This window comes from Condylostylus longicornis, unplaced genomic scaffold (genome assembly GCF_029603195.1).
Source record: "Condylostylus longicornis isolate FDR11 unplaced genomic scaffold, ASM2960319v2 ptg000013l, whole genome shotgun sequence".
In the NCBI taxonomy this organism is placed as follows: domain Eukaryota; kingdom Metazoa; phylum Arthropoda; class Insecta; order Diptera; family Dolichopodidae; genus Condylostylus; species Condylostylus longicornis.
In genome coordinates, this window is record NW_026577982.1 from 3,359,786 (window position 1) to 3,376,560 (window position 16,775).

Here is a 16,775-nt window from a genome sequence, read left to right on the forward strand (position 1 = left end):
AAAACATTTTCTGAAATCCAAATTTAAAAATTTGTGCTAATATTGTGTATGCTTAGAAAAATGGGTTGTAAGATTGAATTTTATTAAGGCCTTTTTTAAGAGGTTAATAGGGTTGATTTTATTATAATTTTTGAATTCGAAATTTGAAATTACAGAAACTGAATGAAAATAAGAAAAACATTTAAAATATTTATTTTTTAAGAAAAAATTTAATTGTATTGTAAAAGTTTTTAATTTTTTCTTGAAAAGTTTTAGTAATAGAAAATAGTTTTAATAAAAATAGGTTCGATGTTGAAGTGAATAGTTAGGAAAGTTCAAAATAAAGTTCAAAATTAACTTTTTCAGTTTCTATTATTTTTAAAGCAGAATGTCATTGTAAAGAATTTGCAAAAGACAAGAATTTCAAAACTCTTTGGCTATTAGTATGAATTCCAGTTTTTGCTGCTAACGCAAGTTATTATCATTTTCTGATTTTTTTTTGCATATTTTCATGTGTTACTGCATTTGCAAAAACTAATTTTTAAAATTGGCTGGTTTTGATGAATGCAGAAAAGGAACATCAGCTGACAAGCGTTGTTTGATTTGCATAACTGTCGTTTGTCAATCAAAATTATTAAAATGATTGATACGATCGTCAGATTGATAATGTTCTGATGTTCTGAAAGTACCTTAATGTTCAACGCACTAATTTTATAGGTCCATTTTATAACATTATTAAATTGTTTTATGGCTTATAATAAATATAACATATTAATTAATTTGTTTTTGATTCATTTAAGTGTAATAGTGTGTAATTTGTTTGAAAGTGTAATTATTATTTAACTTTAAAAAAAAAATAAAATTAAATTATATTGATTTTAATTTGTTGTTTGCATTCAATGGTATAAATATAAAAATTATTTATATATTTGTAAATAAAATAATAATTTAATTATGTGTGCATTTTTAAAAATATTTTTTTTTTTTAATAGATTTTCAAAAGAAAAGCAATGTTTTTGTAATATTTTTGTTTTCTTAATTAAAAATTCTAATTTTGTAAAAAAATTTTCATTTAATTATTGTCGAGGGATGCTTTTTTTTAATTAATTAACATTTCATAATTAAAATATTCATAAATTTGAATAAAAGTTTTTAAAGTAAAGAATTTATTTTTTTATTTTTTGGATTATTAGGAAATTTTCTTTTGAATTTTGTAAAAATTTATGAATTATTATGAAATTTGGAAGTGAAAAGAAAAAAAATTTTAAATTGAGGTTAACATTTATTATCTACATGTACATGATGGTGTTGCCCATTTGTTAAGATTTTAATTGAATCTTTTGATATGTCGGTGCCTACAAAATATTTCTTATGGTTTTGGCTCCTGTGATTTGTTTTAAATGTTTATAGTTCGTTCATTGTTTGTTTTCTTTTTTCATTCCATGTTCTTAACAATTCTCAATTTGAAGTGATTGTGAGAAGAAGTGATCGTAGAACTTTGCGTGTATAATTTGCATTATAGTGTAATAGATCTGTGATTAAGTAACATAGAAATTACAGTCTCGAGATTAATAATTCAAAATTGTATTGAATTTTCTAGATTTTCTTAATTGCATATTGAAATTTTCAATACGCTTTTCTATTAGTGTAAAATTTTCAACTAAGTTTCAATTATAGAAAAATACCCTCTATGTTTTGTCAATATAAGCAAATATTTAATTTTAAATTTAAAAAAAAAAAAAAAAATTTACATTGTTTTGTTAAAAAAGCATATTCTCCCCAGATAAAATTTATAGCTACATAAGTGGAAAATTAAGCAATAATCAAAAAAATTTCAGCAGAATTACTCGAATAGATTCTTTAAATTTTGAAAATTTTATAAAATATTAAATGGGAGCTCTTATTCTAACACATTTTTTTAATGTAGTATTTAAAGAAATGAATAAGAGTAGGGAGGCTTTTGTTCTATATTATTTGTTTTGCCTTTTTTCTACCTAATAATAATTATAAAATTTTCAAATTTTTTTATGGAGTTTAAATTATGAAGCGTTTCAAGAAATATTTATAATCCTAAACGATTATATTTTCAAACTGTTTTCTCTGTTATTATAATATTATCAATTATACATCCCTCTTCAGCTAATTTTTTTAATTTCATTGCTTTTCTTTCACGTTTTTCACGTTTTCTTAATCTTTTAATTCTTCTAAATAATCGATCACGTTTGTTTACTTTATGAGGATGTTCATCATAATAATCCAATAATGTTTCACAAAATGTACGTCCAACATGTTCATAATCCTTTAAATGAAATGCAAAAATTAAAATAAATTTTAATATACATACGTAAATGTAATTATATTGTAATGAGTACTTTATTATAAAAAATTAAATTTTTCTAATTTTTTTATATTAATTACCGCTGTTGAAAAATGTGTACCACTTCTTGATCCAAGGCTTGTACCACCGAATGATGCTTCAATTGTATAACTATTTAAAATTCCTAACATCCAAATAACAATACGTCCAGTACCTTCTTTACTTCTTTGTATTTTAAATTTACAACTTTCAAATGAAAACTATAAAATATAAAAGATTTAATAAATTAAATTTATTGAAAATTTTTTTTTTTAGTAAATTATTAAATTTTCACCTTATCTGCACAATTTTTATGTACCATTAATGGAAAAACTTGTTCTAAAAGTTTTTTTTCGGGTTGACGTTTATTTTCGCAACCATAAATAAAAATATTATGAGCTCTTGAATGAGCGTGCATATCACAGTACATGGCAACACCGCAGTCATCAATCAGTCTATAAGATTAATAAATATTTTTATAAATTTTTATTAATTTTTATTTAAATTACATTTTTGTATAACAGATTTTCTGTGTTTTTCAACTAACGTCAACATTTTAATGTTATACAATTTTTATATTTATTTACCTTTTAATCATTGCCTTTGTATACCATATTGATGGATATGTTTCACGTATAACAGTACGATATTGTCGATTTAAATCTTTTCCTGTTAATGAACTTCTTGTATTGCCAACAATAACACCATCTGGATTTAACATTGGTATTAATTTGAAAATAAATTTATGACGTAAACGTTTGGCAGCATTTGTATCTCCTGTGATAAAATCCATTAAACCTTTCATCATCCATGATGATGGTGTTTCACCTGGATGTACTCTTGCTGATACAACAATTGCTTTCTTTTTCTATATTATGACATTCAAAGAAAAAAAAAACACAAGATAAATATTACGGAAAAATTAGAAAATGTGGTGTATGGGATGTGGTTGTAAGTGTGCTTAATTTTCATCTTTACTTAAAAATTTCTCACGATTTCGGAAATATTAATATATTTATATACGAACAGTTATATTAATAAGTTAAAACTGTAATTTTCGTGAAGCCTCCCTTATAATTAATCTGTTATCTTACTGTTGTCCAAATTTCATTTCATAAACTAATCAAAAAGCAGTTCTTTGTGATTGGGAACTTTTAGCTTATGAGCAAATTTAATAATGTTAAAATTTAGTTAAATTTTATTCTTGTTTAAATTATTCTATTGCTAAAATTCCGTATTATCTCTGTTTTAAATTAGAATGAAATCGAATTAAAAATCTATAGAATTTTTCTATGTAAATTTTATATGGACTAGGACTATCTATTGAAACAGAATTTTATTTTTGCATTTTGTAATCAGAAAAAATAAATTTTAAAAGTGTAATAAATCGTTGTCAATGTCAAATGAATGGAATTGATTGCGTTTATCAATTGAATCTTTGCCTTTCATTGTCTCTTTTTACAAAAGATTGGTGTTATTAGATTGATATTAATTTCGTAATATTCCTTTAAAAAACATTGACTAATCATCAACATTATCTCTAATAATCTATAATATTTCTTTGGAAAATTTCTGAATTCAGTGAATTTCTAAAATAATTGAATGATGATGCTTGAAAAATTGTCCGTTTTTGTTAAAAATTATTTAATACAACAAAAAAAATAATTCTCAGTGTTTCATAAAAGCACAGAAACACAAATAACACGGTGTGTATGTTTTGCGTGCTTTCGGCACTGGCACCATTGTTTTGTATTGATTGTCTAATTTATTATTATGCTTTGAGAATCAAACGGGTACCAATGAGAATATGCCTTATATCATGACTAAATATCTCTATACGAAATATTTACTTCTATACTCATAACTTGCATCACATAATCGGTGGAGGAAAAGCTTAGAACGCTTTTCAACAAATTCGAATTTTAATAATATTTATTTTCTAATTTTAAAACAAATATATATAAAAACAAAATTTTTCTATAACAATTTCAATTACAAGATCCTATAATAGCAAGTGATTATTGTATTCCTGTGATTTATTTTCCACTTTAATTGGTTTTTATCTTTCACTCAGTCTTTTTTATTTGGAATAGAATTACGATTTCGTTTGTATATTCGTGTTTGTATAAGACTTGGTTTTTTTGTTTTTGGTATAACGTTTTCTAATAGATGCTAATTTACATTTTAATTTACATGTTCAACAATGATGAGATCAAATATATTTCTATACTCATACATTTGAATCTATGTATCATGTAGATTAAACGTTGAAAAATCAAATATGTTATTGCTTTTCGTTTATTTTATTACAGTTTTTATTAGTGATTTTGCAAGTTAAATTATTGAGAGTATAGTGTAATGTATCTTTATACATATACCTAGTATTTGATAGAAAGAAAATAGGAAATACATATATCAATAGTAAAAAATGGGATTTAAAGATAGGACAGAATGAAATTACAAAATGAGAGCACAAAGAGAACGAAATTGAAATTACACATACAATATTAGAGTACTATATGTAAATATTTTAATTTTATTATTCAAACTTACTTTGATTTCTTCATCTTCAGATGGTGCTGTTACAGTTAAATAGTAAACATTATTACCGGCTAACGATCTACAAAGCAGTCTTAATTTACAATATTTTGATTTAACTGGATGATTTTGAATTGCCATTAAGTAATCCTATATTTAATAAATTTCCATTAAATTTAATTCGTACAAAATAATATTGTTATTAACAGATTTATTTTACCTGTAAATCACTGTAGGTATATGGATAACTATGAGCGAAGTAAACTGTATCATTATCATGTGGAAATTGAATATTAAATGTTAATGTATAAGATGTATTTTCATCTTCATCTTCACTTGATGCTCTATTTATATATATATATATATATATATATAATTTAATTCTTTAAATATATTGAAAATATACATAATAGAAATTCAACTTACTCTTCATCATTTTTAAAATAGCAAATATTATCGCCGCATCTACGCCAACCGATACCCATTAATTTTGAATTTGCATTTGAATACATTAATGGTCTCATACCTTCATTATATAAACTATCTGATTTTACTAAATTAACTATTGAAAATCTGAAATTATATGGAAAACAAAAACAAAATATTACGGATTTACGGAAAATAATTTCGGATTCTGTGAAAATTCTTCAAACATTTTAATTATTGATCAATTCTAATCCTTTATTTTTTGTAACACTCGGTGAGAATTGGTTAGAAATATTCTTAATAAAAATGTACAAATAAAAATGAAAAAATGTACACTATCTTTAATTTTAGAGGTGTCGGATTTTTGTCTGTAAAATTTTCACAGAAATTTCGAAAACTACAATATATTTTTGTTATCATAATTAATATAAGTATAGAAACTAACCTGTACATAACATTTTTTTTAGTATTACTAACACGAAAATAAAACCATTGTCTATGACGATTCGTATACATATCGGGTCTTAAATATAATTCATAATATGTTGATGTTATTTTCACAGCCTTTGCTAAATTACCCGATTCAAAACGTGATTCAAATTCTAATGAATCACAACCGCCATTATTAATATTATATTCATCAGTAATAGCTGTATTATCAATAATATCCGCTTGTTGTTGACTAATTATAATTTTTGAACCACCAACACTTGAACGACTGAACTGTGAAAAACCATATATTTTTGATTTGCTATTATTATTATTGTTACCATTATTATTATTATAACAATTATTTTTGTTATTACTACAACAACAACAACTACTATTATTTATTTTAATATTTTCATATTTTTTATTATATAATGATTGATTCAATATTGTCATTGATTGGTTTAGACGTTCTTTAGACTTTTGATCTTTATTATTATTATAAATATTGCTATTATTGTTATTATCATCATTATTACTATTACTGTTATCATTATTATTATTATTATTATTATTTAAATTATATTTCGTTGATTCATCATTATTTTTATTATAATAATAGTCATTATTATTACTATTATTATTATTACTATTATTGTAATTATTATTGCTACTACAACAATTACTACTTCTACAACAACAATAATTATTTGATGGTGATGCTAATAATGTTGATGATATTTTAATATTATCAAAATTATTATTTATTTTTAATTGATTTCGATTATCATTACTATTATTATCATCATTATGAATTGATTTTAATAATGGTTGTGGTTGTGATGATACTGATGATGATAATGATATATTTTCTAATAATGATGATGTAACATTTATTTCATTGCTATTATCTACTAAATGTGCATTTAAGCGTGCTGATAATGTAATATGTGCAATATTTTGAATTACAGGTATTTTTATTGGATTAATTCTCGTTAATTTTTCTTTAATTGGTGTTGGATCAAAAAAATCTGGTTCATAATATTCTCTTAATTCTTCTCCATCATTATTTCTATCATCATATTCATTATGAAAATCATGATTTGGATCATTAAATTTTAATTTACTATGCTTTTTACGATGATTTTTTGATTTCTTTTTATTATTTACATTTTGATTATTTTCATTATTATCATTGTCATCATTTTCTTCTTCATCATCTATTCCATTATTATAGTAAATATCCTTATTAGTATTATACCATTCTTCTTCTTCATTACCCAAATCTGAGTTACTGGATGAGCTACGTGTTGTTTGAAAATATTTACTAAATTTTTTTAATTTTTTAATTTTTTTCTGATTTTTATTGGTTCGACTACCATTATTAACACTGCTATTTTCACCATCACCATTATCTCTATTGATTGTTTTTTCATCATCGTCATTATTACTACCTTTTTCACGTTCTACTGATGAACAACGACTTGAATTTGATGTTGTATCTGAATCAGAATATTTTTCATCGGAATCGCCATCTTCTTTCTATAGAAATTAAAAATTAATTGAAAAAAAAACGAAAAAAAAAAAAAAAAAAAAAAAAGAAAATTTTGTAAATAAAAATAGTGAAAAATTGGTGAAAGAAGAAAATTATTTTCTAATATTGGAAAAATTGAAAATTATTATTTTTTTTTTGATTTGCATTTTTGTGTATTAAAAAAGTTTATAAATAGACCAAAGAGTGATGATTTCGTGCTTTCTTTTGTTTTAAAATTAAGCCAAAAAAAAAGAACAATTACAAAGGAAAATTTTGAATTTTTATTGAAAATGGAAAAAAAAAATAAATTACAAAAGATTTATTTTTAAAGACAAACGTGCAATGATTTCATTCTGGAAAATTTTTTTTTACTTTGCATGTGGGTATTGCGGGTACGCAGAATTTATATGAATATTATGTTTCCATTAAACAAATTAGGTCATTTTTCTTTAATTTAGGTAATTGGGGCTATAAATTTGCAACAAATTCAATTCAAGAGCATTGAAGTTAAATCAAATTTATCAGGTTCAATAGGCTTATTCTGAATGTCCGACGTTCTGCGAAATTCTAATTTTGGTTGAGATGAAATCAAGTCATTAAAATGAAACTAACTAAAACAAATGATTTTCAGTATCGAAAAAATTTGTTGTAATTACACAAGTCATATAAGTTATATATGGTAAATCAAAATAGGGCTAAGAAGTAGGAATGATCAAAAAAAGCTCTCCAATGAGAAATAAAGATTTGGTACGGTTATTGATCAATTAAAACGGTTCATCAACATGAAAAAATTAATGCTTTCTGAATCCAAATCAAACATTTCAATCCCCTTTTTTGGTTGTAATCGAAAGTCGTCAAATCTGATTTTATATAAGGTGCCAAATCTGATTTTATATATGAAAACATCTAAAAAGAAATCCTTGAATTTTTAATGTTTAGGAACCTTTTGTAAAATTAATTATGGGAAAAATCTTGAAAAATGCAATGAGATGTCTTTTGAACTGTTAGTTCGATTTAGTTCCAAATCCAATGCATATATGGTTCCCATTCCAATTATATCGAATAGCTACAATCAATATATTACATAAGTAAATGTAGTAATACAATCTCTACTCAACAATGGTGCATATTTCGTCTATTCTCCTTAGTTGCCAATTATTAATTATTCTTAACATTTTATAACATGTCCGAAACAAACGTATAACTATTATTGTATATAGATGCACGAAATATAATATTATACATTAAATAATAAGAGTATAACAGTTTATAATTTAATGTAAAATTAATTATGGTTTTAATTTGAATTTTAAATGTGACACAAACAAAAAATTTTATTTAAATGTTAAAATGCCATTTAGAATATTTAAATATTCAGCAATGAAAAATGAATGACTTTAATAATTCTGTTAGACTCTTCGAATATAACAGAAAAAAAATTTAAATTTAAGTGACCATTAAAAATTTTTTTCCTATATACAAACTTTTTTTTTTAGAAATTTTTAATTTTTCTTTTCCCCCAAAAATTTTTTTTTATTTTTATAATTAAAAAATGCTTACCTTTTACTTTCAAATAAAAAAAATTTAATAATGAATATTAAATTACATTCATATTTTTTTTTTTGTACTTTTCATTTCAGGTACAGAAAGTTCTAGGAATAAATTTTAGGAACTAAAATTCTTGTGGGTTCGTATGAATTAAAATAAATTTGCTTTTTTTTTAAAAATGTTTTATGACCATTTACTTTTTTTTATTTATTGTGTTTTTTTCCCCCAAGAATATGGAGAAAGTCAGAATGTTTTATGAAACTTTTTGTTTTTTTTTTGCTAAAAATTTATGAAATCATAATTACATGGTTATTAAAAGATCATTTATTTGAAAATGAGAGGGATTTTTTGTAAACCAAAAATAAATTTCTAGATGACCATAAGAAAAAACAATTTTTATTTTATAAAAATTTCAGTATTTTAAAGAAATAATAATTTACACAAGTACAGCCATCAGTTTTGAAGGTTAATAACCGAATTTAATACAAAAGTTTAGTTAGAATTTAATATTTTGGTTACCATGTGATGAGATATGTGAAAATGTATGTATAAGAATCGAATATAAGGGGCACTTATTGGTCAGAATTTCTCAGTTCCGCACGTAATATGCAAATGTAATATGAAATGTTTCGAAATCTTCCAAACTAACTTTTCGAAAAAAAATTTTATGATATTGTGAACATTTTATGGACTTGATTAAAATATAATTTAGAAAATTAAAGTTATTAACAAAAATAATTAAAACTAAATAATAATTTGTTCCAATTTAACTTTATTATTACAAATAAAATTTCATTATTTCCAATTGGATTCCGGGACAATATTTTCATAAACCATGGTACATTACAGTCAAACTCCTATAACACAAACTGCAATAAGATGAAATTCTTAGTAACATTGTGTAATACATGCATTTTGAATCATCCTAAAGGGAACTAACTCTCTCTCTAACACAAATTTAATTTTGTTGCAAAATGGTAATTCGTTTTATGGATGTCCGATTGTAATTGAAATAAGTGGAAAAATGTAATGCATCTCGGAATTTTTTTTTTTCCAGAGAACAGGAAATTATTATGAAAACATGAGAATTGCTTAGGATTTTTGCAAAAAAATTTAAATTTTCTAAAAATTTCATTAATTTTTTTTTTTGATAAAAATTGTTTGGTTTAATGGAAATTTTCGTTTTGAGAAAATTTCTGTGGTACAACAAATTCTCTTTCAAATTAAAATTGTTCTAGGAAGAACTTTTATGAAACAATGAAAATTTTCATGAATCACAAAAGTTTTTCTTATATCAAGTTGTTCTTAATTTAATGTTTTAAATTATTAATTTTTTTTTTACATTGTTAATACAATTTTTATTTAAAAATTGAAAATTTGATTTGTAAATATTTGATTAATAAAAAAAAACAGGACGTTATCCAGTTCCCATAAATCAGAATGATTCAATGAATGTAACAAAGTCATATAAAACCTACTTTAAAATTCTAAACAGTTCGGCTCAAAAACTCTTTTTCCTCTTTATTGTGTAGCACATTGTACCACACAGCATTTTTGTTTTTTATTTTCTAAAAAGATTACTTTGAGGCGTACAGCAAATGTTGAGCAAAGAACCTACGTAAAACAAAAGTCTTAATTTAAATTTCTACAGACAAGTTTTCAATATTTTACATTTACTTATGCAATATATTACGAATTTTAGATAGAATATTACAATTTTCTTCACATTGTGATTCTACAGCCATGAAACTACAAGTAATTGCTCAAAATTTTCAAAAGTTGTTTGAGTTTGTTTTTACAATAACAAATTACTTTCCTTAACATTTTCTTGGTCATAAAATTCTAATTGTCTGAATATTGAATAAGTTGAAAATGTTTTCGAAATTTTTGTAAAAATTACAAAATTATTAAACAAATTTACTTTTTAACAAAAATCTAATAAAAAAAAATTTTGAATTCTTTATTTTGGCTTTTTACCAAAATTTTAACCAAAAATTTTCTTTGGAAAATATTCGAAAAAAAAATAAACAAATTAAGTAAAACAGAACCAACTGAAAACAAAAAACAATGATTTTGTTATTAAAAAGTTTTTAATTAGAGGCAAAAAAAACAAAAACAAAAATTTTGTTGAAAAATTAAAAGTGAATTTCTTTTGAAGCTGAAAAATTTTTCGCTAAAACTTTCTCGTACATGCACAGAGCTAGTAAGATTAAAATTTTAATTGCAATTGATTGAAATGGAACAATTCTTTAAAATAGAATCATTTCTCATTAACATCATTTATTGTGGTTTTTGCTGGAATTTTTAATTGCAATATTTTGGAAAACAACAAAATTACATAGTCTCCTTATAGAATAATCAAAAAAAAACAACATTGAAATGAAAATGAAAGATGGGGAGGCATGTGTATTTTAAAGCACTTAGAAAATGAATAGTTTTCTAATTAAAAAAAAAAAATTATAAGAAAAAAATTTTTTTTGATGAGAAAATTCAATGTTATGCACACCAACCAAAGTACTTAATGAATAAATTGTGGCTTGTTGTCATAAATAATTCACAATGGTATTAAAATTTTGGAAAATTAAATTATGAATGCAAGGAAATCATTAAAAATTTTAAATATAAAACGAGAAAAATTTTTGGTAGTGTTTATGTATTGTATAATGTGTTTGATATCAGAATATTGTACTCATCATACAACACACAATATGTATGATATGAGTTGTATCATACGTATTGTATGATGAGAATAAAAACACCTAAAGTATTGCATATACCTATATATAAGAAATCTGTGAAATCATATAATGTTGCCAAAGGGCTTTGGCAGACAAGCAATTTTTAATTTTGTAATTACTGCTTGATTGTAAAATTGTTGGGCACACATCTAAGTAACTAAATTTTTGCATCTATTCAAATCGATTGCGTAAACTAAAAATTATAATAAATTTGTGAAAAATTACAAATTGTTTGATTGCTTAATTGCATGAAATCATACAGTTGCAATATGTGCGTGCTTTGAATATAAAACTATGGAATACAAATAGGTAAACAATCAATTATAAAATTAAATATTACATGTTTGCCTGAGTCCTAAGTTGTTTCAAGTAATTCATAATTTAAAAATTGAAAGCAAATTTTGGGAAAATATGAAGACTCCAATGAAATTTTGTCAAATAAAAAATTGTTAATTACATCTGAATCGGTTTTTTGACAAGCGTTTTCCTCTCTTTAATTAAGTTACCTTTTCGTTAGAATTGGTCCAAATTTTAACGAATTCTACTGAACTTTGAATTAAATAATTTCTCTCCTTTTATATTAGTTTTTATGAAATCATTTTGAATTATTTGAAAATGAGGTCGAGAATTTTAATTTTAATATTTTGATTTTATATTTGATCTTAAAGAAATTATTGTTGATGTTAACGTGAAGGCTAGTTATAGTGTTACTATAACCGTATTGGATATTAGATTTGTTCTTAATGGGATGCAATATTTAATTTGATAATGACGCTTTATTTTTGTAATTAAATCCTTATGCTGCATAAAATACCCAGCGGAGATTTCTATATAAATTTTCCTAAATATTATTTCTATTTAAAATTCAAAGTTGTTTATTCAAGACAATTAATCAACATTTTTAATATATTTAAAGTAATTAAAAATCATTATTTTTCAATAAAATAATAATAATTAAAATAGAATTTTGTTTTTTGTTTTATGTTTTGTTAAATCCCCACTTATTAATTACTCATATATCTTCTGTAGTTTTCAAAATAAATTTTATATAAATTTTTTTTAATTATGTACCAAAAATTCCCAAATAATGGCTAATAAAAATAAAAGCGTGTTTATTTATATGTGTTTATTCTTACAAATCATTATTTATGATTCTTGTGTGTATGTTTATGCAAGTTTTGAACACATATGTTTTGAACAAACACATATGTGATATTTGTTTAAAAAATAAAAATTTGAACTTAAGAGTAGGCGCTTCAATCACCGCATGACTTATTGAACAATTTGTTGCCAAAAAAATCATCTCTTCCGTCCATTATTTCTAATACACCTAACACATTTTTTTTTTTCAAATTTAATCGCATAATTTAAGTTTCAAGTTCAAAATTAAAATAATTTTGAAAAAAAAAAATAATATAAATTTTTCTTATTTAATATTTTGGCTTCAATTTATTCTTAATTTAATTGAAAACAAGTAAAAACGTTTCAGTCGGTATAAACCGATTGAATTATACCCTGCACCTTTCGTTATTGTGTAGCAATTACTCGAACCTGTGAGATCATTCTATAGAAACTTCACGGACATGTCTGACCTATAATTGGACATCCGACTGCCAAGTTTCATCAATCTGACCTTATAATTTTTCAAAATATTTAAAATTAGCTTTTGGAGTTGTATGGTAAGTACCTAAACCTGTCAAGCAATTCCATCAAAACTTCACAAATATATCTGATCTATAATCGGACACACAACTGCCAAGTTTCATGAATCTGACTTTATTATTTTTCCAAATATTAAGAATAAGCTTTTAGACTTGTATGGGATCTACTCGAACCTGTTAAGCAATTCCACCACAACTTCAGAAATATGTCTGACCCATAAATGGACACATGACTGCCAAGTTCCATGAATCTGACTTTATTATTTTGCCGAATATAAAAAATTTGCTGTTGGAGTTGTATGGCAGCCACACGAACCGGTGCAGCTATCCCATTATAATTTTTAGAGCATGTGTAGAATATAATTGGACACATGTATACAAAATTTTATATTTATAGCTTTATTAGTTTTTGAAATATTTAAAACAAACTCTTGGAGTTGTATGGCAGCTACCCGAACCCGTTGTCCGACTTAGTCCAATAACAAAAGGGTTCGTCCTTGGCACAAAAGAAAAAACTTGTGAAAGTTTGGTGTCGATTGCATTATTCGTTTTTGAGTTATCGTGCGATCGGACGGACGGACGGACGGACGGACGGACGGACGGACATGTCTAAATCGACGCAGAATTTTACGCTGAGCAAGAATATATATATATGTCCATACCGCAGTTAACTCCTTCAAGTAGTTACAAACTCCATACCAAAGTTAATATACCCTTCACGAAGTGCAGGGTATAATAAGGGAAAAGAAATAAAATCTGATGTGGTCAGTACATAAACGACCACAAATGTTTTATAAACAAATTCATGAACGCTAGTAAGGTTTTAGTTAATATACCTAAAAAATGTAAATTTGGCTCTTAGTGGTTTTTCACTTTATGCCATCCAAGTTCCCTGAAATGTTTGTCAGTTAGTTTTGGTAGCAAACTGAACTCAAGCTCTAAATTTTATCAAATTTCGTTAATTACTTCCTTAGATATCCGTAAATAAATTATATACGCAGAGAAACACTGAGAAATGCATTTTTGCCGAAAACTCTACATCGAAACCCTTCTTGTTACTTGAAACTATCACATAACCCTTCTTATTGTATTCAAAGCGGTCGGTAAATATATGCAAAATATTTTGAATTTACATTAAAAGTTGGTGGCGTTTACGTCACAAGAAACAAAAATTTTAAGATTTTTAAATTTAAATTAAGAAAAATATTTTATTTATTTAAATTGGTAAATTAAATAATTAAAATATTAGAATTTTTTTTTGTATAATTTAATTTTGCTATAATATTGATGAAGTTTATCAATATTGAAAAGCAGCAGGTGCATATAAATATATTTTAGTTCCGGATTTCGAAATTATTTGAAATTACCTTAACCCTGCAGGGTATTTTTAAAATTAAAAAATTTTATAATTTTTGATATTTTCACGGAAATTTAGTTTTTTTTAATAGTTTGATGCTACAAACCTTGTAGAAATAAATTTTTACCAATTAAGAACCATCAGTTGGGAAATATGTGCACTACTTATGTTGTCAATTGTTCTTATGTTAATTGTATTTATTTTTCGTTCTCATACATGTTCGATAGTAAATGTTTGAATAATATTTCATACAAAAAGCTCGAATGCCTATCTCACACAGAAATTGAAGTAAAAACATTTAAAAATTTGTTAGGTTTAGAAAATCGATGCAGATTGAAAATGATGGCCAAATTGTCTATAAGCCTTAGAAATTTCCAAATTTTTCTTAAGGTCCCAGAAATTCTTAATTTGTTTTAAATTATTTTCAATTTCATACAACAATTACAAAAGGAAATTCTACAAGAATGCGACACAATTCTGGCATTCATTGTCAAATTTATCATGGTTTTGTGGGTTTAATAATTTTAATGATTGGTAAACTATGTTTGTGTTTCTTTTTTCTTGGCATTGACAATGTATTTTATATATTTATTTAATATGCGTGATGAAATACTTATAATTTTTAGCAATTATTTCACAAAAATCTGTTCTATATAAAATCTGTTGTTCTATTGCATATTTGAATGTGTGCATACAATTAAGAAACAGAAAAAAAAAATTATAAATTTAAATATTTAAATTATTTATATAGAATTTAATTATTTTATTTTTATTATCTGTAACAATTAAATAAATCAACAAAACAAAAACAAACTGAACACACTTTGTTTAAGTGTGTTTTTATATATTGAAAATTCAACATTCAAAATTTTAAATAAAAATGCACTCTAATTGTTGACTTTGTTTTGAAATTTATTGGCTCAATTATAGAATAATTTAGATTATGTGTCGACTTGCATTATAAATAACAAAAAGAGTATTGTAAATATTAAAAAAAAAATTATTTTTTGATTTAAACAAGATGATAAAATATTAAAAACAAAATTTAATTGTAACAAGTGGGATTTCTGAACGAATTAAATTTAAAAAAAAAAAATTATTTAATTTAATGTACAATAAATTCGTTGCCAACATTTAATTAACAACTTTGTAAATATAAAAATGTAAAAATTATTGAAAATTAATTTATTATTTCAATTTAGATGAAAATTTTTAGTACACGAGCTTAATTAAATATTTATAAATTATAAAATTAATATTTTATATTTGTGAATTTTGCAAAAATTTATTCTAAACTTTGTTAATTTAATAATTACAAAATTTACAATATTTTTGTATATTATAAAAAATTTTTTAAAAAAAAAAATTTTGTAAAATAGACTTACTGATCTTGCCCGCTGATCCTATTGTTCTTCTTTTTGTTCGTTCGTTTCTACAAAATGGATGAAAACATAAATTTTTGAAAGAACTACAGTCATTACTAATTTGCAATGCAACCAGAGAATTGTCATCAAGGCTGGATCTGCGTTGCATCAGGGATATGATGCTTTTTCGCCGTAGAGACGTTGGAGTTGTGATAGAGGTTATAACGGGGCATTGTTTTATTGGCGCACATATGCAAAGAAGATGGACCGCTCTGCGAATGATCTCTGTAGGAGCTTATGTGACAAGGAGGAAAGACGTTGGTCGATCTCCTTTGCTCATGTTCAGCTCTGGCAAGAAATAGGCGTCGACATCTTGGCTAATTTTCTTTTTTACGGACTATGGACTTGGTGAATGCAAATGTCAGGGAACGTAACCAGTTCCTATAAAAAGAACGAGCTGGTTGTTGTGAAAGTTATCACAACTTGCCTTTTTAACCTATGTGTAATATACGCAAGCATCATCAATCTAACTTAATCTAGTCTACTACAAATTTTCCTGTAAAATTGTTTCTCTGTAACAAAACATTCGCACTTATCATTTCAGCACATTGTAGTATGTATATGACAACCTGTTTTGCTCAAACCATAAGGAATTTTTGAATTTGTTGGTAGTAAAAAATTTGTAAAGTATTTCTTGTCTTAAAAATCTGATGGTTGCTTACATATCAGACTGAAATTATCTGAAAATTTTCAAATCTAATGTCAACATTCAACAATTTGCTTTGTTATACAAATTAACTACATCACATTCCCCTAAATATATGCAAAAATTTCAATTATGTAAT

At 24.4% G+C, this 16,775-nt stretch overlaps 2 protein-coding genes across 8 annotated transcripts in view; one reads left to right on the forward strand and one right to left on the reverse strand.

The window, feature by feature from the left end:
• The window catches only part of LOC129605517 (glutamine-dependent NAD(+) synthetase), a 143,224-nt gene that overhangs the window by 8,595 nt on the left and 117,854 nt on the right, over window positions 1-16,775 (forward strand). For 5 of the 7 annotated variants that reach the window (XM_055515321.1, XM_055515323.1, XM_055515325.1 and 2 more), the window contains one exon: window positions 8,903-8,949. The exons of the other annotated variants lie outside the window; for them this stretch is intronic. The gene's annotated coding sequence lies outside the window, so the exon portion shown is untranslated. The remainder of the gene's footprint in view (window positions 1-8,902; window positions 8,950-16,775) is intronic. 7 annotated transcript variants of the gene reach the window in all.
• LOC129605661 (cytosolic carboxypeptidase 1) overlaps window positions 1-16,775 on the reverse strand; it is a 100,062-nt gene that overhangs the window by 8,180 nt on the left and 75,107 nt on the right. Inside the window, exons 4-12 of the mRNA XM_055515554.1 lie at window positions 6,698-7,270; window positions 5,745-6,022; window positions 5,300-5,446; window positions 5,094-5,217; window positions 4,889-5,023; window positions 2,923-3,203; window positions 2,631-2,790; window positions 2,398-2,556; window positions 2,210-2,278 (exon numbers count right to left, since the gene is read on the reverse strand). Coding sequence (XP_055371529.1) covers window positions 2,210-2,278; window positions 2,398-2,556; window positions 2,631-2,790; window positions 2,923-3,203; window positions 4,889-5,023; window positions 5,094-5,217; window positions 5,300-5,446; window positions 5,745-6,022; window positions 6,698-7,270 — 1,926 coding nt within the window. The remainder of the gene's footprint in view (window positions 1-2,209; window positions 2,279-2,397; window positions 2,557-2,630; window positions 2,791-2,922; window positions 3,204-4,888; window positions 5,024-5,093; window positions 5,218-5,299; window positions 5,447-5,744; window positions 6,023-6,697; window positions 7,271-16,775) is intronic.